The sequence below is a fragment of the Sceloporus occidentalis genome, unplaced genomic scaffold, assembly GCF_023333645.1.
Source record: "Sceloporus occidentalis isolate IW3139 unplaced genomic scaffold, rSceOcc1.0.p SCAF_6, whole genome shotgun sequence".
Lineage (NCBI taxonomy): Eukaryota > Metazoa > Chordata > Lepidosauria > Squamata > Phrynosomatidae > Sceloporus > Sceloporus occidentalis.
This window is the reverse complement of record NW_028316986.1, coordinates 95,047,866-95,071,013: the sequence shown is the minus strand read 5'-3', so window position 1 is coordinate 95,071,013 and position 23,148 is coordinate 95,047,866. Positions and strand designations below refer to the sequence as shown.

Sequence of the window (23,148 nt, the reverse complement as noted above, 5' to 3'; positions counted from 1 at the left end):
TTACCACTTTAGATGCCTTTAAGAAGACACTTAAGATGGATCTCTTCCGGCAGGCCTAACCACCCAATCTGCTATAAGAGAGTTAGAAATACCCCACCTCTATTTGCAAAGATATGTATTTTAAATGATGATTTAGTCTATGTATTGTATTGATAGCGGTTTTACTGTTTTATTGAGTGTATTTTATATGAAATTGTAGTTTTTATCTTGTTATGTTGTTTCTGTTGTTGTAATCCCGCCTCAATCCGCAGGGAGAGGTGGGAAATATAAATAAAAATTATTATTATTAAAATTATTATTATGTTGAATTGGTCTCCATTTTTGTGGCACAAGAATGTATCCCTATTTTTCCCCCATAAACTATGTGGCATAGTGATTTAAGTGCTGGACTACAACTCTGGAGACTAGGGTTCGATTCCCGCTCAGCCATGAAACCCACTGGGTGACCTTGGGCAAGCCACATGCTCTCAGCCCCAGGGGAAGGCAACAGCAAACCTCCTCTGAATAAATCTTGCTATGGAAACTATATGACAGGGTCACTGTAAGTCAGAAACGACTTGAAAGCACACATCACCACCATGACACTAGTACTTGAGCTGGCTTTAATCTTGTTCCTAAAGTGAACTTAATTTTCCAAAGGGCATAGGAGATACACCAAGGAAACCCAGTCCAGATATCAGTATATTGGACACCCATGAACCCCTAAAAGACACATGCAGGGCAACCACATACATTAGTTCCTTCACTTTAATTTGCCCTTACAAAATCTACATATCTATTGGCCACTGTATTCTATGGGCAAAAGGTTATACAATGGGTCTTGGAAAGAATAACATCCCTCTTGATTCTGGGATACTGTTTGAACTCACTCTTTTTCTGTGTAACTTCTCAGTGACTGAGAATAGAAAATTAAATTTCTTGCATTCTGAAACTGCATGTACAGATGGTAGAAGCTATGCAATATGTCAAACTGAATTTTATTTCTCCATTGCTCTGCTTGCTAATCCCTTATTTCTCCTAGGACTGTGCTTGTTAGTAAAATACAAATATGTTGAAATAGCTGCAAATTAACATACAAATAATAGGACTCCTGCTAGAGTTTCCATTCATGCATTTTCAGTTCCAAAAGACTACTGAAAACTTTGAACTACTATGCTCAGAAAATCATGAGTGGGCATATAGACAACTCCCCCCTTTTCTTTCTTTGTTTTAAAATGGTCCTTTCTGAAAAAAAGAGTCAATTTTACAGAACACTTTATCAACTTAGTTTTTTTTTTTTTAAAGTTACAAGAGCTGTGTTACATTTTATTCTGCATACTTTCAGGGCACATTCCATAGACAAAAGGAAAAAGTCTCTTACATCCATAAGGGCAGCATTGATATAATTGCTGCTTTCGCCATCAATAGTAATTAAGAAGGGTAGACATCTATCAGGTGGCAACATATCCATAAAGCGGTTTTTGTCATGGTTCCTTGGCAAACATGCTATACTGCAGTCTTCGGCTTGTAGTCGAGGAGTCACAGAATTTAGGGTCTAAAAGATAGAGGAAGGTTTTACTATGATCTAGTGTGGCTTTTACATTAATACATCTGGGCACAAAATAATATTGCATGGTGAGAATAGTGACAGCCAGGAAGAAAGAAAAGATTTGTTCAGTTCATCCTGATGGAAAATGGGAAAAAAAATTATACATACACTGAATTGTTCTCAGTTTGCATCCCACACAAAAGAAAATAAGAGACTTGCATTGTGTAAAATTCTAGTGAGTTGTTTTACACATATTTAAAATCACTTCTGAAAGGCCAAAGGTTATTGGTGTTCAAATTAGCAGTCCATGGCAATTATAATCAGACAATGGAATTCCAGCTTTACAGATGATACTGTTAAGCACATAATGAAAGAACTAGGTGATGCATTAGGCTTAAGAAAATGAAATAGCAAAAGGTTATGAATCTAATATACAAACTGGAAAAAATTATATATAACTGGAAGCAAAGAAAATGTTGCTATATAAATGAGCTACTGAAAATACCTGAAATTCATCTTTCAGATGTGAAGAGTTTGTTTGAGAGTCTATTCTAATCATGTCAAAATATGCAACTTTGAATTCACATACAGGGATGGCAGTTTCTCCACATAAGCAGGCTTCCAGAATTGCATCATGAATAAAGATATACTGTTCCTGTCAAAGAAGAAACAGAAGAAGATTTTTGCAATTTTTTTAAAAATAAGAAATGAAATCTGTTTTCTATACCTTCTCACTGAGAATCCTATTCAAGGTAGCTTAATTCAATCCATTTTATACTGCTTAAGTACTTTAAGTACAGTATATTTCTTAAATGAGATTCATTTAATCAGTGTGTTTTCCTGAGAATGGCAAATCTAAGGTCCCATAATACTCAGTAGCAAAGAGATCAGTAAGTTGCTTTAGAAACATTTCATATTTTGTGAATGCTTCCTTTCCTTCCCCCATCCCTGTGCCTTGCAGGGCAACTTGCTTTCCTTGTTGATACTGGACAACAGCAGCAAAACTAAACAGATCTGTATAATTGTTCAGAGTAACTCCACAAATCAAAAATGGGCAACCATGAATCCCACTCACTGACATGGCTGTGCTCAAAAAGATTAAAAACTAATTATTAATATGAGAAATAAATAGTATGTTTTTTATGATTAGATAAATTTTTAGAAAACAATGAATCTATACCGCCTCCCTTCAAAAATTCCTATAAATTACAAGTCAAGCCAAGTTCAGTTCATTTCAAACATTCACCTTGGCTTAGATCATAATGGCTCAGCAGCAGCAGCCATCTCAACTACCCTTTTTTGACCCTTTCCTTTCTCATATTTTCAGACATCTCACGAAGTGTATCAGACTGAGACTAAAAAACAAAACTCCACATGCTTTAAGGCTTCCCACCAAAATATGAAAAAGGTTTAGTCCATTCTAGGCTGAGCTGGAAAATGCTCTGATTAACAATATGACTGCTAAAATAAGCTGTTATTGCTGGGGGGTGAGATTTGTGAGGTTCTCCAAATAATGGGAACTTTAGGCAAGTCCCACGCTGTCAGTCTCAGGGGAAGGCAATGGCCATCTTCCTCTGAACAAATCTTACCATAAATCAGAAATGAGTTGAAGGCACACAACAAGAACAATGACGTTCCCAAGCCTGCTCTATGTGATGTGGGTTTCTAACAGTTTTCCATGTCTGTTTCCCTGATTAGTATTTCTATTATTGTTTTGGTGTACGTAAGTATAATTAATTCTTGACAATAAAATCAAGGCTAGTTAAGCATGCACTATTTCCTCAGGACCATTTTGGTTATGTTATTTTGTACAAATGCTATACACATTGTTAGGGGAAATAACAGCAATAGTGTTGATAGGATTTTCCATATAGGAAAAAATGAGAACAATTCTTGTACGAAATTGTGGTGCCCATGTTTGTCTTGCTGGCATTTTAGTTAAATAAATAATAATAAAATTTTTATTTATACCCCGCCCTTCCAAACGATCAGGGCGGCTTACAAGAGCACCAAGGTGCAAACATCATACAAGGTTAAAAACAGCCAAAACCATAAACATAATAACAATCCTTAAAAACAATAAAAAGCCCCTTAGCCCAACCTCACGGCCACGAGAGAGGAGGGAGGCCCATAGGATATTTAGTCGGGGAATGCCTGATTAAATAGGAAGGTTTTAAGACCCTTCCTGAATTGGGCCAGGGTGGTAGATGAGCGGAGCTCGATGGGCAGCGTATTCCAAAGGGCTGGGGCAGCTGTGGAAAAGGATCTTCTGGCAGTAACAGCCAACCTGGCCCCAGGCACCTTCAGGAGTTGCTGCCCAGATGTTCTGAGGGTGCGAGGCGGAATGTACGGGGAGAGGCGGTCCTTCAGGAAACCTGGGCCCAAGCCATTTAGGGCTTTATAGGTAATAACCAACGCCTTATATTGAGCTCGGAAGCGAACGGGCAGCCAATGGAGATCTTTAAGCACAGGTGTTATATGGCTGGTCCTGGGGACACCAGTGACCAGCCGCTCTGCCATGTTCTGCACCATTTGCAGCTTCCGAGTTTGGTATAAGGGTTGCCCCATGTAGAGTACATTGCAGAAATCCAGTCTCGAAGTTACCAGAGCATGTACGATAGTTTCAAGGTCCCTCTGGGCCAGGTATGGGCGCAGCTGGCGAATCAGCCGAAGCTGATAACAGGTACTCCTGACCGTCGCATTCACCTGAGCAGTCAGGTGAAGGGACGAGTCAAGAAGCACCCCCAGACTGCGCACGGAGTCCTTCACGGGGAGCGTGACCCCGTTCAGGACAGGTGGAACCACCACCATTCCTGGACCAGGGGAACCTATCACCAGTACCTCCGTTTTCTCTGGATTAAGTTTGAGTCGGTTTTCCCTCATCCAGCCCATTACTGACTCTAGACAGGCCACGAGAGGAGAGACGCCATCCCCGGTCACTGCATCAGTCGGAGACATAGAGAAGATAATTTGGGTGTCATCAGCGTACTGATAACCCCGCGCCCCATGTCTCCGGATGATCTCTCCCAGCGGTTTCATGTAAATGTTAAATAGCATTTAACATTATTATTACTACTATTCTTAGTTTATTGGTATGGAGTAGGTTTTCAACTCAGTTCAGTTCTGAATATGCTTTTCCAACATGGATGGTTGCCTAGATAGTCTCTTATGACCACTATTACACTGCACCTGCAAAATAATGGCTGTTTTGCAATGCTAGTGAAATAATATGTAGCCTGAGTCCTGAAAAGCAGATTTTAATAAGGAATGAAGGAAGAAGGAAAGACTAGGGTGAAAGGAATTGTATTTTCTGATGCTAGACTTACCAGATGGTGTTGGCAAACAACTTGTAAATGAGAAGTCTACATTACAGTCTTCTGTCTTTGTGCCTGGTAGTGTATTATGTTGGATGCATATTTGCTACACCTACAAAGTTCTTTAACAACCACTGGTTGCTGCATCACAGGTGCTTGAGGCACCAGAACAACTTTTTATCATACAGTATGATCAGAAATAAATTTGTCTTACAATATGTAGTTATAGCCAGTCCAATTATTGTTGGCAAGGCACTGAATCTGACATTCCAGCTGGGAAGTATCAACATGTGTGCATGTATACTCACATTTCCATAGATGTTATTAATATTAAAATTATAAGACTTCTGTAGTATACACGAGTTGTATTTGTAGTTGTGGATCCAAACTAATAACATGGCAAGGAAGGTTTCTCCTGTTCCTCCCTACCTGGAGTCCTTAATGACTGGTGGGGACTCTGTTGCCCATCAGGAACAAAGTGGACACGGAAAGTCAGAAAATTTCCTAAAATTGAGAGGAAGGTGCCTTTCCCAATCACAGAAGTCCCTAACACAATGACTGTTCAAACTCAGGAATGTCATGGATAATGTGAAATGATTTTAGAATCCATGAATTTTAGAATGAACTTATCTATTTATAGTAGTAATTGATCAGTTCATTTATTAAAATGAGATAAATGACTGCTGAACAAAAGAAGGAAAAGAATGGCATGTCACTGTGCTGGTAAGATGTATCTATCCTACAGAAGCCAGGTTAACCCCCCCCCCCCCCCCGACAACTGCAGCAACTGAAATGTAGGGGAATATGGGGCAGGTCTTTTGAGTCAGATTTTATATTTTAATTATAATTGGCAAGTATTCTGTATCAGCTGCTTAGTTAACTAACCTCTCCTGGCTCAACTACCCCAAACATGACAGAAACACGATTCACCTGTGGTCTGATCACTGGTTGAATGGACCCCCTTCTCCCCACACAGCTGATGCTTGCTAAAGTAGAGGGGAGGAGTTATGGTTGTGGCAACAGTGATACAATTGTGAATGAGCAGTGCTGCTACTCTAAATGGAGGATTAGATTGTTAGGGGGGTTGGAAGTCTGTGCAAGAATGGTGTTTAAGTTCTTATTTTGGTTGAGTGAATTGTCCTGATATAACATGATCTGGTGTTATTTCTAGGCAACCTTACTACATGTATATGAGAATAAATAATTAGGCACAATACCTCTGTCTGTACCATATTGATGCGGCGTGAACGTAATGCTTTGACACAGTTGTAGATGTCCACAACACCTTCTCTTTCTGCCATGTCTAGCATTATGTCAATTACAATGTAGCAGCCAGTTCGTCCTGCTCCAGCACTGGAATAAACCAGAAGCCAATTTACAGAGCATTCACTGCATTAAAAAACCAAACAAACAACAAAGAAGACAAAACCACAAGCCCCAATAAGACAGGTCTAGTTTTTCAGGAGAGAGCCTGCAGTGTACAGATGACCTGGTTAAAAGCAGATAAAATCTATCATGGCCAAGCAGAATTGTTTTCTGTTCAGGCAAAGCCACCATGGGAACAAGATGGATACAAGTTACAATGGCTGCAAAGTTTTTTTAGTATCATTTTTTAGTATATTTTAAAATTCCATTCTTGTTCTTTATAGTAATAAACAAAACTTTTCCGACACTGAGAGCAGAACAAGTAGGGTTAACCATGGGTGACAGAGAAATATACTTGTGTAACTTTTACATCTCACTTTTTCATAGAAGAATTTCCCAACAGAAATATTCTCTTCCCATATAGTTTAAAAACAGGTATTGTTATGCATGAGACCTGCAGTCGCCCCTCCTAACTCGCAGATCTCAGATCTGTGACCCTTGCTATTTTCAATGGTGCGCATGCCCCCATTCAAGCCTATGGGGCTTGAATATGCGCAAACCTCTATTTTGGGTGGTGGTAGAATGATCACCTGTGAAAATGGAGGGCCAACTGTATACTTAGCTGGTTCTGAAAATAGCAACTAAAAATGATTATTACTGGCTTTACTGTTAATATGAAATTTCCTCACACCTATCCAAAAAGACATCCTATTGGTCAGTACTGATATCTGAAAATCTTTCAAAAAGATGCAAGATTTGGAAGGAAGTAATATCTGGTTACATGTGCTTTCCCCCTGAAACCATTTACATGAAGCTTATTTAGCTGGTTCATTTAGAAGGGTAGCTGACAGAGGATCTTAGTGCTGTAACTATGAATGGAATTGCAGGACAAACATGGCTACTTCTACTCAGCTATAGTTCCAGAAACAATTGAGAAAAATGTAGAAGGGGGGGGTATCAAATCCATATTTTCCAGTACTGGGTCCCTAGATGTTGTTGGATGTTGTTGCAGCTAACATCGATAATGTCAGGAAAGATGGGAAATGATTTTTGAATGCATGAGGAAACATTTAATTTCATAGGGCATTCAGGGAATTCTGTCAACTGAACCATAGTTTTGTTAAGACTTCACCTATCATGAGTGTGAGTTAGAACTACCTTGCCCTTATGTATTCAAAAACCAATGATATCACATCAAGACAACTTCACGAGACTACAGTTCATGCACACATTGAGAAATTATAGAAAATGCATCTACCTCTTCTCTACACACCTGCAATGCACAACAATAGGCCCAGCACTTGGAGGATTAGATAGTTTCACACGGCGTATAAATGAAAGAAGGCCTGTTGCATTGTAAGGTACTCCATGATCAGGCCATCCAGTAAAGTGGAATTGTTTAACTTCTCGGATTTCATTGTAACCTCGCTGTCAAAATATAGAAACAAAACAAAACAAAACAATTATTTTTTTCTTCTCCTGTTGCGTTATGGAGAAGGATCGGCGTATATTAAAATCTAAATATTGAATTCTGAGCCAAGGATAACACTCAGAATCAATAAACATTTTTGTTAGTATTCTAATCCAAAAATATGACAAGTATGTATTGTTTAAAGTGGAACACTGCATTTTATGCTTGACTATAAACATAATCTGTCGGATGATCTTTATCAGCTTTCTTTGTAAACCCAATTGAATATCGAATGCAGCACAATTTACCCATCATATCTCAAAATTTTTACCAGGGCTGCATGCATGAAACAGTTACAATAGCTTGTGAAAACATTCCTAAGCAGCTCAGAATATGAAAAACTTACATGTAAATTTAGTGGAAAATATTATTAAAGAAAACAGTTCTCAAGAGTTAAGACAAAAGTGAAACACTGTACAATAGACATGTCTACATTATGGTCCAAAATACATTGCAGAAATAATCCAGTTTGAGACTGCTTTAACTGCCCTGGCTCAGTGCTAGGAAATCCTGGAAACTGTAGTTTACTGTAGCACCAGAGCTTCCTGATAGAAAAAGCTAAATGTCTCACAAAACTACAGTTCCCAGAATTCCCTAGCATCGAGCAAACACAGTTAAAGTGATATCAAACTGAATTATTTCAGCAGTGTGTTTTGGACCTATATCAGTTTTACGCAAGAGTAACATAAGGTTCCATCAATGATCTATCCACAAAAGATAGAATGATTAGTTTCTACCCCTTTTGCTCTGGGTTTTCCAGAAAACCCAGAGCAAAACCTGGTGCAATGGGCGGCTGCTGGTACCTCTGCAGATGCAAGCCAATGAGATCAGAACAAGGATAGGTGCCTCATTCTGACTTCAGAGTGATTCACACCAGCAGTGGCAGTGCTGGCTGGCTCAGAGGGACCACAGTTCCCCATCGTCTCCAGCAGGTTAGCTGGGGAGAGGTTGAATTCACAGGGAATATGGAGGCCAGAATACTCAGAGCAGCCTGGAGTGTTCTGGCAAGTGTATACAAGCTTTATAGCTGATAGTCCTCCCCGCCAACACTGCCTCTTTCAAGCCAGGTAGACGGAGCTACTAAAGGAGTTGTTGGAGAGCAGATAACTGAATGATGTGTTCAGCCCTTCCTGCCAGTGGCAGGGACCCTGCTGCATCCTGTTGCAATTTTTCTTGTTGAACTAACCCTCAAAGTAGGGCACCTCACTGAATGCCCCAATATCTAGCAACTTGTAACTCCTTAAGTTGAAATCCCTAGCTTCAGAGGTGGATTGTGTGGGTGTTTGCTGTCATGGCAATTGTGCAATGACCATAAATGTGAATTGCAATATTTATGATTTCATTGGTCTGGCTTATGATTTTGTAAATACTGAACAGGATGCTAGCCACAGTGTTTTTAATACAGAGACATCTTTTTACTGTGTGCCACCACTGCCACCACTTATGTGAAGGTGAGTCTCATTGCCCCAATTATATTTCTCTACACACCTGCAATGCACAACAATAGGCCCAGCACTTGGGCACAATGGGTCTTTTTATCCCACTGCTGCCACCAATATGTGACAGCTACCTCCCTAGTTGCCACCAAATTGAACAACGAGACCCTCAAACTTGGATCTCTCACTTGAGTGACTTCCATACTTTTCTTTTACCTCCAGACCACTCTGTAAGAAGACAGGGCACTCGCTATTTTGAGTGTTCTGTGCAATATAAGCATTATTAGTTCCTGGTACCATTTGGCTTATAGTTTCTTAAAATACCTCAAGTGACCACATGTTGAACCAAAACAAAAGAAAACTTTTTTATTTACAAGACAACTGGTTACAGTATCTCTCTTCTGGTGGATTCAGAGTTGATATGGTGTTTACATGCTTAAACAGTTACAGTTTCACATATGACTTTTGACTAGACTGATAACTTTAAAACTTTGTTGCTACTTTATGCCTTTTCCAGCCACATCAATTCACCTTCCACATTTTTTTAAGCCAACCTGGGTCCTTCCTACTGCTCCTTTCAGCGGTGTATTTCAGCCACCTTGGTTGTTAAAACCCCTCAGGGCCTAATAAACCTCTAACTCAGAGCTATGATCCTATCTGGTCCCTATCCAATTCCCTATCTACCTCTGACCTAAACACTCATCTCTTCCTATTTATACTTGCTCCTAAGAGTAGCCTCCACCTTTTCTTGGCTAAGCTCCTATTTGCTGATACTAGGCTCACTCTGATTGGATGTTGCCCATGCTCCAATCTGCCTTTTCACCACAGTGGTTTAGATGGTTGGAGAAAAAGGCAGTCAGTCAGTATGGCAGGACACGTGGCAAAATAATAATAATAATAATAAAAATGTAATGGCCAAGTTCAAATGTAGCATGATACCAAATATGTCTGCAGAGACATCAGGTTTGTATGCTCACCCCAGTCCCTTTTCACAGCTATGGCAAGATCAGAGAAGTCTGTGGTTTCTCTGAACTTCACTGCCAACAAGCCAAGTTTCAGATATTGGTTGTTTATTAACTGACATTTAAACCTCAGTTCCCTGATTTCAGGCATCAAAAGCAACTGTCTAAGACTGGAACAGATCAGGTAGACTTACAATGAATTTTTCTTTCTAGTCAGGAAAGAAAGTAGCACACAAGATACTTACCCTTTCAAGAGTGAATGTCCTGACCACATATTCTGCAAGTGGTTCCACTTCCACACAAGTAACTTTGAAGTCTCCATAAACTTCAGTGTCATCTGGCCAATATTTGTAGCATTTAACCTACAAATACCCACAAGGCGAAATCATTTTAAAAATGTCTTCAGATTAAGGAAATGCATGAACAACTGGGTCATGTTACTTTTACCTGATAACACAACAAAGCAGATTCATGTGATGAGTAAAATTACTGTTTAAGATAGAAGGGACTTTGTCTCAGACTTGATTTTACCGTAAACATTTAATTCACAGCATAAAGATAAAGGTATTCTCCATTGACAAGGTTGTCAAGTCGTGTCCAACCATAGTGGGCGGTGCTCATCTCTGTTACTAAGCCAAAGAGCCAGCATTGTCAGTGACTACTCTGTGATCATGTGGCCACATGATTACACAGAACAATGTTTACCTTCCCACCGAAGTGGTAGCTATTTATCTACTTGCATTTGCAAGCTTTTGAACTGCTAGGTTGGCAGAAGCTGGGAGCTCATCCCATCATGCAGCACCCAGGCCTTGAACTGCTAACCTGCCAATCTTGTAATCAACAGAGTCAGCATCTTACCCACTTGAGCAACTGCACCCCCTGGCTAGGCATTCACAGCCCAGCTATACCATACATAGAAAAAAACATTTTTACTTTGTTGAACTATTTTCAATTGTTTAAAAGTATTTTATGAATTATGGGCCACCTTGAGATTTTTCAGACAAGATTGAAACATTTAAATAAAAACGGGTAAGGTAATTTATTTATTATTGGGTGATTTCCCATGGTGAAGGAATGTGAAAAGAACATCAATCTGGGACATGTGTGCTGGATGTATGTACACACAAGTCCACACACAAATTATACAAACTTGTGGATGAGGTTGAACAGGTGCAACATGGTTCTCTCTTATATATGAAGATGTTGTTACCCACTTGCCCGTTGAATGTTATGTTCTGATACATGTGCTTCTAGGGCAGGCATCGGCAACCTACGGCCTGCGGGCCGGATCCGGCCCGCGGAGACCATCAGAGTGGCCCCAGGCTGGCCCTGCCGCCGATTGCCGCAGCCAGCGCCCTCCTTCCCCCTGCCCTGTGAGAAGGCTTCGGCCTTCCCAGGGGGCGGGGGGAACCTCTGGGGTCACTGGCAAACCTGCCAATCAGCGGCGTTTGCCGCCGGCGCCCTCCTTCCCCCCGCCCTGTGAGAAGGCTTCGGCCTTCCCAGGGGGCGGGGAGATGCTGTGGGGCCGTGAGCCTGGCAAGAGGGAGGCGGGGGTCCCCCTCGTCCTTTTCCCCAAGCCTGCGGTTGCTCCACAGCCGCGGGCCTGAGGAGAAGGAGGCAGGGGTCCCCCTCATCCTTTTTCCCAAAGCAAGAGGCAAAGCAAGGTGGGAAATCACCGTCCTCAGGGACTTGGGTGCAAAAGGGGCGCTTCTTCTTCTTTGCTGTTGCTGCTGCTGGCGCCTTTTTCCTCTCTCAGAAGTTCCCGCGGGGGCGGGAGGAAGGCAGAGAAAAAACAGAGGAGAAAGAAGGAAGGGAAACCCCTGCCTTTCCCTTCCTTCCTTGTCCTCTTTCTCCTCTGTTTTTTCTGCTTTCCTCTTCCTCCAGCCTCCTCTACCCTTCTCTTCCGAGAGTTTGCTTCCAACTCTCTCCTTCTCCCTCTCTGTCTCTCACACACAAAAGCTCTGGCCCCATTTTTCTTCCCCTCCCTGCTTCCCCTCCTTTGAGTAAGAGTAGGAGAGAGAAGGCAGCCACGTGGTTGTTGTTGTTGTTGTTGTGTGCCTCCACTTGCAACTTATGGAGACCTTGAGGCAAAACTATCATGGGGCTTTTAGGTCCAAAACACACTTTGCAGAAATAACCTTTGAGGCCGCTTTAACTGCCTTAGCTCAGTGCTAAGGAATCCTGGAAATTGTAGTTTATTGTGGCACCAGAGCTCTCTGCCAGAGGCTAAATGTCTCATGAAACTACAGTTCCCAGAATTCCCTAGCATTGATCCAGGGCAGTTAAAGCAGGCTCAAACTGGATTATTTCTGCTTTATGTTTTGGGCCTCAGAGGGGATTTTTTTTTGCCTTTGCCACTGTCTTCTCCTGAGGCTGAGAGAGTGTGATTTTCCCAAGAGGGAACCCAGTGGAGATTCAAACTTTCGAGGGCAGAGAGGGTTGTTGTTGTCATGTGCCTTCAAGTCGTTTCGGACAATGGCATCTCTAAGGTGAACCTATCATGGAGGTTCCTTGGCAAAGTTTTTCAGAGTAGGTTTATCATGATTCTTCCTGAGGCTGAGAGAGTGTGGCTTGCCCAAGAGCACCAAGTGGGTTTCCATGGATAAGCAGGGCTTCAAACTCTGGTCTCCAAGCACACAACTCAAACCACTGAACCATGCTGCCTCTCTGTATCTTCTGTGCTTTTAAAATGCTTGTTGTTGAATGCCTGCAAGTCGTTTCCAGTTTATATCTATATGTATATATCTGTGGGTGGGTGTGCATGTGTGTGTGAGAGTGTGTGTATTATATATAAATAGATGTGTTGGTGTATATATGTGTATGTGTGGGATACACACACACACACACACACACACACATGTGGGTGTGGATGTATGCATGTGTGTTTCTGTGTATATATGTGTGGGTGGGCATGAATATGTGAGTGTATATATGAGTGAGTAGGTGTGTATGTGTGTATGTATGTATATATGAGACAGACTCTGCACACTAGGTCTAAGGGGGAGCTGTAAAGGGTTGTTGTTGTTATGTAGTTGTGTGCCTCCACTCTCCTCCCCCTCCAGCTCTCTGTTGGTGGTGAGGAGGTTGTTGTTGTTGCTGCTGCTGCTGCTGCTGCTGTACACCTTCAGTCTATTTCCAACCCTGGCACAAAGTTTTTTGGTGAGTTTGTCCAAAGGAGGTTTGCCAGTGTCTCCCTCTGAGGCTGAGAGAGTGTGATTTTCCCAAGGTCTCCCAGTGGGTTTCATGGGGTTTCCTTGGAGAGAGTTATATATAAAGATATGTGTGTGTATGTATTTGTGTGTGTGTGTGTGTATTGGGGCAGACTGTGCCCCACTACATCCAAGGGGGAGCTGTAGGGTTGTTGTTGTTGTTGTTATGTAGTTGTGTGCCTTCAAGTCCTTTCTGACCTATGTGGCAACCCTATAGTGGGGTTTTTTGGCCATTTTCTTTAGAGGAGGTTTGCCCTTGCCATCCCTTGAGGCTGAGAGAGTGTGAGCCAGTGGGTTTCCATGACCAAGCTGGGATGTGAACCCCAGTCTACAAAGTTGTCCAATGGTCAAACCACTATGTTGGTTCCTTTTTATCATCCTCTATTCTACATTGTAGAACTAATCCAGTGTGACACCAATTTTTAAGTGCTGTAGTTCCATCCTATGGAGTCCTGGGATTTGTAGTTTTACTTTGGTCTTCTCTGCAAAAGAGTGCTGGTGCCTCATAGAACTACTAATCCCAGGATTCTGTAGGATGGAGCCATGGCAGTTAAGGTGGTCTCAAACAACGTTACTTCTACAGTGTAGTTGCAGCCTACATTAGAGCCACTGAATTGATGGAATCCTACTTGTTCATTCACTATTCATTCAGCAATTGATTGAATGTTTTTTTTCCTTAGTTGGGAATAACCAACAGGAATTTATTTATTTGTTTGTATTTTATTTATTTTATTTGGTTTATATGTGGCTTTTCTGTCCAGGAGGCTGTCCAAAAGATGCCCGATTTTGAGCAGGATTGTGGTTGTTTCTGACTTACTGTGACCTAAGGGTTTTCTTGACAAGGCTTTATAAGTATTTTTTCCCTTTTTGCTATGGCATCCTCTGAGGCTGAGAGAGTGTGACTTGCCTCTCTTTTTGTGTGCTTTCGCGTCTTTCCCAACTTAGGGCAACCCTGATTTTCTTCACATGAGGTTTGGGTTTGCTGAAGGCTGAGAGAGTGTGACGTGTGTGTGGTGCCTACAAGTTGCTTCCAACTTATGGTGACCCTAAGCAGAAAATATTATGTGGTTTTCCTGGCAAATTTCATCAGGGGGATTTATTATTGCTAGTCTGAGGCTGAGAGAGTGTGCCTTGGGTTTTTACCTGGAAGTCCCACCCCAGAAGGCAGAGGTCCTGCTCCCCAGAGGGCAGATGCCCCTCCCCAGAAGCCTTGCCCCCAGAGGGAGGAAGTCCCGCCCCTGGCACCCAGTGCCACCCAGTGAAGAGATACCTTTGAGTTTGGGCACTCAGCTTCAAAAAGGTTTGCCATCACTGGGCTAGAATAACTCTATTTTCTATTTTTTTATTTAATTTTTTAAAAATTATTAAATTATTTATTTTTTTGCTTCGGCCCCCCAGTTGTCTGAGGGACAGGAACCCGGCCCCCGGCTCAAAAAGGTTGCCTACCCCTGCTCTAGGGCAATGTTTATTTTTGAAAGCAAAGAAATTATAAACTTTAATGTGTTTTGTATGAATTCAACATTTTCACAAGTAATACCTACCCGTCCAACTTCAACTAAATTTGTCACCATTACGATGCATGCTGATTGTTCTTGCCATATCATTCTCCAGAAATCATACACTGTTTCATGTACTGGACCTGGAAAAGAAAATGCTCTTAAATGAATGTAAAGTAACTGCAAAGCCACTGATCTCTCAAATAGTTGTCAGTTTTTCCCTTAGGTATGAAGGCTACAGTAATCCTTCCAAAACGGCTGAACTTATGCATCATTAGTGTTTAAGTATCTCATTGAAATGAGATTATTAGTTTCTTTTTAAATGAAGTAGCATTAAGTCTCTTAAACTTCCCTTATGCCAGGAAATGCCAATATCTGAGAATTAGTAGTAAAGGTTCATTAGCATAATGAAAGTCACCTTATCTTAGCTTACACTACCAACACTGAAAACCCTACTCACCTTATGCTCTGCTGACAAGATTTATTATAGATTTATTAGCAACAACTTTGCTCCCTAATTCTCATGTTGGTGATCACAGAGAATTTCAACTGTATTGATCCCTTAAATTTCAAATTCTGGAATCTTTACCTTGTGGTTTTTGTGGGCAATATGGCCATGTTCTAGAAGAGTTTATTCCTGACATTTCGCCAGCATCTGTGGCGGGCATCTTGAAGATAGCCCACAAAATCCACAAAAAACTGTATCGAATCACATTGGTTTATTTTGGTATGAACCAACAAGGCTCTTCTTGCCACCAACTAAATACATTTTATTAAAAAAGCCTAAAATGTTCAACTAAGCTTCAACTTCAAATGTTCAACTTCAGCCTAAAATGTTCAACTAAGAGTTCAGAATAAGAAATTAAAACGAGTAAGCTATGTCTGCCTTTTGAAAGAAACTGAATTTTGACTTTTCAGGCATAAATGATAAGCAAAGTGGATCTCTACAAATACAGATATTTTGCTATTCATTTCCTCCAACACTTTCTAGCTCCTCACCATCTATTTTCAGGTGAAATGACCAGAACTGCACACAGTACTCCAAATACAATTGCACCACAGTTTTGTACAACTTTGGCCTGAGCAGAAGGGCCAGGAAACCACTGGCAGAACCCATGCTTTCCTAGCCCTGGTGCTCCCCCAGGTTGGGGGATTCCCACACCAACCTGAGGCCCTGATTTGCTAGCACTCTTTACCTCACTGTGCTGTCACTCTGACTGAGAAGCCCTCCAGTCACCATGTTTTCATGTCAGACGCAGTGACTGGGGGGCCGGGCTTCTCATTTGGCACAATGGCTGGCAAGGTAAGGAGCATGGTGGAGGGACCATCTGAATAGCCCATTTTTTCTGCAGATATCCTAGAAACTCAGTGCCAAACCAGGGGTTAATTACCCTGGGGAAAAGGCTCTTTACCCTGGGAACAGGCTGGATCTTCTGAATCCACATCTGGACAGGCAGGATTGGACTTGATCCTGCCCCAGGGATTTTGGGCTGTGCCACTTGATCTAGACAATACAAGGCCAGGGGGAAACCAGGCCTTTTGGCCTGTGCAGACAACCCCCAAGAACATTATAATTGTAGTTTTATTTTCTATTCCTTTTAAAATTTTGCCCAACATGGAATTTCTACCCTGCCTCTGTTTTACATCTGCTATACTGGGTGACATTTTCATCAAATTGTCCACTGTCTACTACATGTTTTCAGAATATATCCCAGAATTGTATACATGAAGTTTGAGTGTAGATCACTTAATTCATTTGCCATTAGAATGCCCACTCTACCAGTTTGGAGATGTTACTTGTAGTCTGTTTTTGTTCTGACCATTCTGTCTAATTTAGTGTTGTCAGCAAACCTCATCACTTCATTATTCACTAATTCTGGATCATTTAAAAGTTAAGTTTAAAGTCTACTTAAAGTCTCATTTAGATCTTACGGTAAACCGTCTGTAAATATCCCTGAAGTGTGAGACCTGACCAATTTATTTTTATTCTGTTACCAATCCATAAAATAGCTTCTCCTTTTATCTCATGTTAGATATGATTGTTCAGACATTTTCATGAGGGACTTTATCAAAAGTTTTTTGGAAGTCCTTTTGGAAGCTTTTGGGTTAGTCTTGTCTATGACAGGCAAAAGAGCTCCAGGGTTTCAGACAGAAGTCTTCCCAAGCCATCTTTAGAGAGATTAAGTTGAATGATTTTTGCTGAACAGTTTTCCTTCCTTCAACCACAACAACAAACTGATCTGATACATACATGTACAGGGTATTCCACACATATACCAAAATACAAATATTGTTTTCCTGTGTGATTATGTGGGGCCAGAAAGAAGGCTCCTTCAACACCCTCCATAATGGTCTAAAGCTACTTTTCAGATTCCTTTCAAAGTGGCACTTAGAAATTTGAAATATTGTATATACTTTTGCAAACTCTTACCTTGAGTTGCAATGTAATGGCTTGGTCTCTGGTACCCCTGAAAAAGCAAAATATGTTGATATTTTTCCCCAATGCATTATAAACTGAAAATGTAAAATCAAATAAGGAAAATGAAGGCATACCTAATATATTTTTAGACATTCAAAAAGAGAGGCTATTAGTAGCTGCAAATGCTAATCCAGTCAATTATATTCAGTGTAGCTTCAATCATTCAGATAACCGCAAAGTACAGTGTTGAAATTGGAATAAAGTCCAATTGATTGCAACAGATCTTATTTTAGAGTGAAGATAGTTACAACTGGATGAAAATTTCATATAACCTAATACAACACATACTATACTGATTGTCATTAGATTGGCATCAGGGGTGTCTTGTGTGAAATTGGTTGATGTTAATACTACTTTAATATCAGTTTTGTGCCAGTGTAGACTAGTAAAACTATAAGCTTTGCCTTCACTTTTTAAAAATGTAAATAGTTTTATTTGCTGCATAAAATAATCTGTGAAACAACACAGCTTCATAAGCAAAAAAAGTTCACTTGTGAATACACAAAAGAAAAAATTAGAGCCATAAATAATAAGCAAAACAGCTGAATGTTAGAGCTGGACAATGTGTATGTGTGCAGAGATTCAAAATCTACATGTAATTTCATGTAAATATTTTGTGCAATTAGAAAAGCCCCAGGTGTGTGTGTGTGTGTATATACAACATTGTATATGGAGACATGTATATATACACACATACATAGTTCTACTCAGTTTTCTCCATGATACCATTTTTTGACTAGAGGGAAGGACTTGAGGTTTCTTCAAATTATTTTGAACATTATTAACTATTAAGTTATTTTATTTCATCAAGGTGTGAAGTGTTTGCCGATAGTAAGAAGACTGTAAAATAAAGAACAACTCTCCAGGAAAATTTGCGTCCCTCAGGAAGAGGACAAACACAATTGTAAATGATGGCTAAGATTCTAGATCAGCTATTTAGCTATATAACCACCATAGTTGCTTAGCTAAGTTGACCCTGAATTATTGAGCAGCAGTGACTGTAAGAAATGGAGGGCTATTCCACCCCTCTTGCACCAGTGATCTCTGGTGCAAAAGTCAATAGCAGTATCCCTGCCATAATTCTTCCTTGTATCAGAGATTATCTGCAGGAAAGGGATGGAAATGTCAGATTGCTGCATCCAAAATGACAGAAGAACAGACCCCTGTTGCTGAGCAAGGAGTTAGGGTTGGGGGACTTTTATGACCTCTATGTATACCTCACACTATTAAATACATAGAGACCATGAATACAAATCAGTTACAGATGCATAATTCTAGGTTTATGACTGCAGTTGTGAATTCATAACTGCAATTGTGAATTCTAGCCAACATATTTATTGATGGTTCCCTGCAATATTTGTACAGACCATCTTCATTCTTTTTTAAAAATACAACTGAATGAAGCAGGTTATATAATTTCTTGCTGTAAAACTCAGTTAATTGCACTAAAGAGCTACAAATAAAATGAACACCCAAAGACAAATCACCTAAATCCAATTGTTAGTCCCACCTCAAGATGAACTACTGAATAAATTTTAAATGGCAACTCAGCATACACACACACACACACATCTCCAATTGATTCACTCTGTGTATTCTGGTTGAGACTAGTAATTAGATTTAGGCCAATGGTCCTTAGTCCATTTGTCACTAAAATAAATAAATAAATAATCAATCAATCAATCAATCAATCAATCATACAAACAAATATAATAAATGTTCTTTTTTGTAAGTTTGTTACTACGTTATGCAAAAATGGCTGGATGAGTTTTCACCAAAATGGGAAAGTATCTTAGGGATGATACTTAAAATAAAGACTACAAAAAGGTTTATACAACATTCACTGGAGGACAGAGGGTACACTCATTATTTTTTCCAATGCATTTTCACAAAATATAAGGCTCTCTTTGGGATGATCTGACATATGAATATACAGAATTCACTTTGTGTATGTGTTTGTGAGTGTGTGCTCCTATTTCATTAATAGAGTAGCCAGCACATTCAATGAACTGAGTTCAAAAAATTACTGTTGGAAGTTTCTGTCTCTTACTGCAGCATGCATAAATAGATGAACTGATTTTCAGCAATTTATAAGGGAAGCTTGAGATGACATAGCTTTTAGCTATGTGACATACTGTGCATGAAATTCAGTTTGGGGAACATCAAAACTATCCTCTTTATTCATATACAGTAATGTGTTTGATACTCCAACAGGGGAGGCATGCTTTCTCAAGGGCAAATGAGGCTGATGTGCAACATGAGCATCCAAAGAGATAGGCAATAATCTCCCAGAGCAGTTGAAACTGAATGATAATTAATAATGGTTAATTTTGCTTCAAAGCAACAGTTGGTATTACAGGCAGTGTTCAAGTAATCAGTGACCTTAACATTCTGAAGTATTATTCTCCGAATAGTGCACCAGTAACTAAACACATCCAGTTTATTCTAATTATCAGGATCCTTTATGTGAAATTCTCATTAAAAATTGTATGCAGATCTGTCTTAAATGCTGAGGGACCTGTTCTGTCCATGGAGTACATTTCATGAGCTATAACTGTCTTAAAAATATTTTACAAGCATATTAATCAACAGACTGATGATTAGTTTTCAGTGGGTCTTGCAGAATGCGGCCATATAGCCTGGAAAACTCACAGAAAACTATGGGCGCTGGCCATGAAAGTCTTCGATTTCGGATTGATGTTTACCATACATATTTAAACTGTGTATTATAATCATTATTAAAGATATATTTGGACTATAGGCATATTTGAACTTAACAACAATCCAAAGAATTGTCAATTGTTTCTGTTTGCAGCAGGAATGGCTAAACAAACCACAGAAATTAAGTTAATGGTTTATTTATTCTATTGTCTGAATCTAGCAGAACCTGGCCTGACTCTGTCCTAATAAGCTAGAGCACCAGCTACTTCTAGATTCAGTTGATATAACAATCCATGGAGTGGAATTCCATTGTCTGTTTAGTCACTCCTGCTGTAAGGGGTAGTGACCAGGAAGACTATAGTATATGAAGAAGAAGAGCCCTCCCTCCAGTCCATCTGCCTTGGTCCAGGGCTCAGAGGGAGAGAACAACCACTGGGCCTCATCCCCTTTCCCGCCATCATTCCCTTCTCCTTTTGTGTCATGTCTTTTAGATTGTAAGCCTAAGGGCAGGGAACCGTCTAATTAAAAATAATAATCATAAACCGCTCTGATAGCCTTTAGGGCTGAAGGGCGGGGTATAAATACCATAAATAATAATAATAATAATAATAATAATAATAATAATATAGTCAGTGTACCACAACTTTTTGTTACATTTTAATGTGGCCAATGAATATAAAGTATGGTAATAAGACATGCCATCATTATTGGCCTTATGTTCATTTGAGCTATTTTATGTTTGTCTAACTTCCACATTTCATTATCTTCAGTAAAATTATCAAACACAATTTTCTATGATCTATTAATTTTTCTTTATTCAATAGATGTACACCCTAATTCTCAAAAACATGTCCATGATTTGGTTACAGATAATCTATGGTGGAAGTCAGGAAATCCACACTGTGTCCCTAAATATATTTGTTTGTGTATACCCTACAGATGCCACATAATAGTCAATTGACCCTTGACTTGAATTTTAAAAAAACATGAAATAAATTTTCTACATCTGAAACATTACTACAGTGGGGCCTCCGCATACGCTGACTTTTTTAAGCGGCCTTGAGCGTACGCGCTCAAGCCGCTGGGTGCGCGTGGGGCGGAAGGGGCGGCGCGTCCCATTCAGTTGAATGGGCGCACGCACCTGTTGCGACATGCGCGCGCCCGTTGCGCCCCGCACACCTCCGCGCCGCCGTGCACGAGCCCCATTGTTTACAATGGGGCTCAAGCATAGGCGGAAATCGCCATACGCGGCGGGATCCGGAACAGATCCCCCGCGTATAGCGAGGTTCCACTGTATTTAGATTAGCTCCCTTTAACAAAAGGAAGCAATTTCACTTCTTCCACCATACTCTTTCCATATCATAAGCAAGTCTCTTTTCCAAAGCAACACTATACATCATACTATCCAGCTTCTCACATGAAAATGGAATGCAAAATAAAAGTTACTAACTAAAGCAAAGCAAAGCAATAATCAAGCAAAATGTGATTTTTCTTAAATGGATTGCGTTCAGCTAGTTTAGCTAATGATTTTCATGACTGCACTAAAGGACTAAGCTAACTTTTAAAATACAGGTACAAACATAAAATATTAGCACAAAGGAACATAGAAAAGACCAGATATATAAATGGGGTTAATTAAATGAGGCATGCACATATATCTAGTAATAAAAATTAGAGGAGTAACGCAACTGAGAATGTTTGCTATATTAAATAGTCATAACAGGATGCTGTTATTCACATATAGTGGTACTTACATCCCTGTACAGCCAAATCTACAGCCCAAATCAAAGTCAGATGTGAAAGAAAGCACAACAATGTCAGTGAGTACTAGGACGGAGAACAAGGAAAAGTGTACATTTTGTTCTTAATTAAAGGGAAAAAAGCTGTCGTTCAATTCATAGGAACTGCATGCAGAAAAGTTTCACAGAGAGAAGCTGGAAAGAAAAGAAGCTAGTAACACAATATACTTACATCAATGTAATTTGCATTAATGTAGTCTGAAGAAGGATCATCCTCAACAGGTTGTAATATCACTCTGGAGTGATCATCTGTAAACAGTGAGATGTTGTGTTATAATGGAAGGGTCCAACAACCTTAAGTAAGCAAATACCAGCAGATGCAACAACATTTTATGGGAACCTTTCATCTATTAAACAGCAAACAATTTCACATTAGCAAAAGCAAAATGCTTTTATACCAGTTGAGGCATTCTACTGTGGTGAACATTACACATACAAACATCTTAGCAATATATAATGGCAAGTATGTATTTTTTGTATTAACTAGCTTGTTACAGTCATAATTTTAATTGATTTCATGTGACAGTTGCCTCACTGTGTAGTAAGCTTCTGCTCTACAGCAGCCTCATATAGGAGAGATCTCCATGTTAACATTTCCATGTTCAAGTGGATTTAGAAGAGTCAGTGCACATACAGAGTGGTTTAGAAAGATCACAGATCAAATGTTAAATATCGGGCACTGGTCAGAATGACCCATCAGTAATTTCCTAGTGCAGGCAAAAGCAGTCATAAAGAACAGTTGAGGTGAAATCCAGGTAATGTTCTGCTATCAGTGAAATGGGATGGTTTGCCCTTAAAATTTCAGTGAGTACTAGTTTGCCCTTAAAATTTGTCAATTTTATTAGGTGAGCTCCATATAATTTCAAAATTTAAAAAGAAGTGTAATTTTTCTTTATTTCTTTTATGAGAGTTGTAAACGATATGTCAAGGAACCTGAGTAAATTCAGTGTGGTAATATGTTTTTCTGGTTCAAATGCAAGACCCTTCTACATCCTGTGTTTCAAATGAATGCATAATTTACATTGTTTTTAAAATTTAAGAAAAAAAGAAATGGGATGGTTTGTTCCCTTCCTCCTGTTGTTTTTCCCTCATTTTTTCCCTGGATTTTTTTGCGGGAACCCTTCAAAACAGATGGTGTGAAAGGCTGCAGCGTAAGAAAAGAGGGAAAAGTTTTGCTACATGTGCTGAAGTTTGCACCTTAATACCTGATCATTTCCAAAGCTAACGTAAAAATTGGGCATTGAAGAGTTAAGAATCAGACCACCGTTGTCACTAAGATATTTAGATGGTGAAAAACCATGATCCCTACATTTGAACATAGACTGTTTCAAGCACAAGAATATGATGAACATTTAAATCTTAGCTATTGTCATCTGTTCCTTCTATGGCACCATGATACCAGATGCTATTCTTGTTGTACAATGGTAA

General features: G+C 39.9%; 1 protein-coding gene across 7 annotated transcripts in view; it reads right to left on the bottom strand.

The window, feature by feature from the left end:
* Positions 1-23,148, bottom strand: part of PTPRK (protein tyrosine phosphatase receptor type K) — a 468,792-nt gene that overhangs the window by 16,719 nt on the left and 428,925 nt on the right. For 3 of the 7 annotated variants that reach the window (XM_089530406.1, XM_089530409.1, XM_089530410.1), the window contains 9 exons: positions 21,893-21,969; positions 21,676-21,693; positions 17,213-17,249; positions 14,827-14,924; positions 10,322-10,438; positions 7,481-7,635; positions 6,060-6,195; positions 2,034-2,183; positions 1,361-1,534 (listed from right to left, as the gene is read on the bottom strand). In XM_089530406.1, coding sequence (XP_089386532.1) covers positions 1,361-1,534; positions 2,034-2,183; positions 6,060-6,195; positions 7,481-7,635; positions 10,322-10,438; positions 14,827-14,924; positions 17,213-17,249; positions 21,676-21,693; positions 21,893-21,969 — 962 coding nt within the window. Of the gene's footprint in view, positions 1-1,360; positions 1,535-2,033; positions 2,184-6,059; positions 6,196-7,465; positions 7,636-10,321; positions 10,439-14,826; positions 14,925-17,212; positions 17,250-21,675; positions 21,694-21,892; positions 21,970-23,148 lie in introns of all 7 variants that reach the window. The other 4 variants (XM_089530412.1, XM_089530413.1, XM_089530407.1 and 1 more) reach the window with 3 other exon arrangements.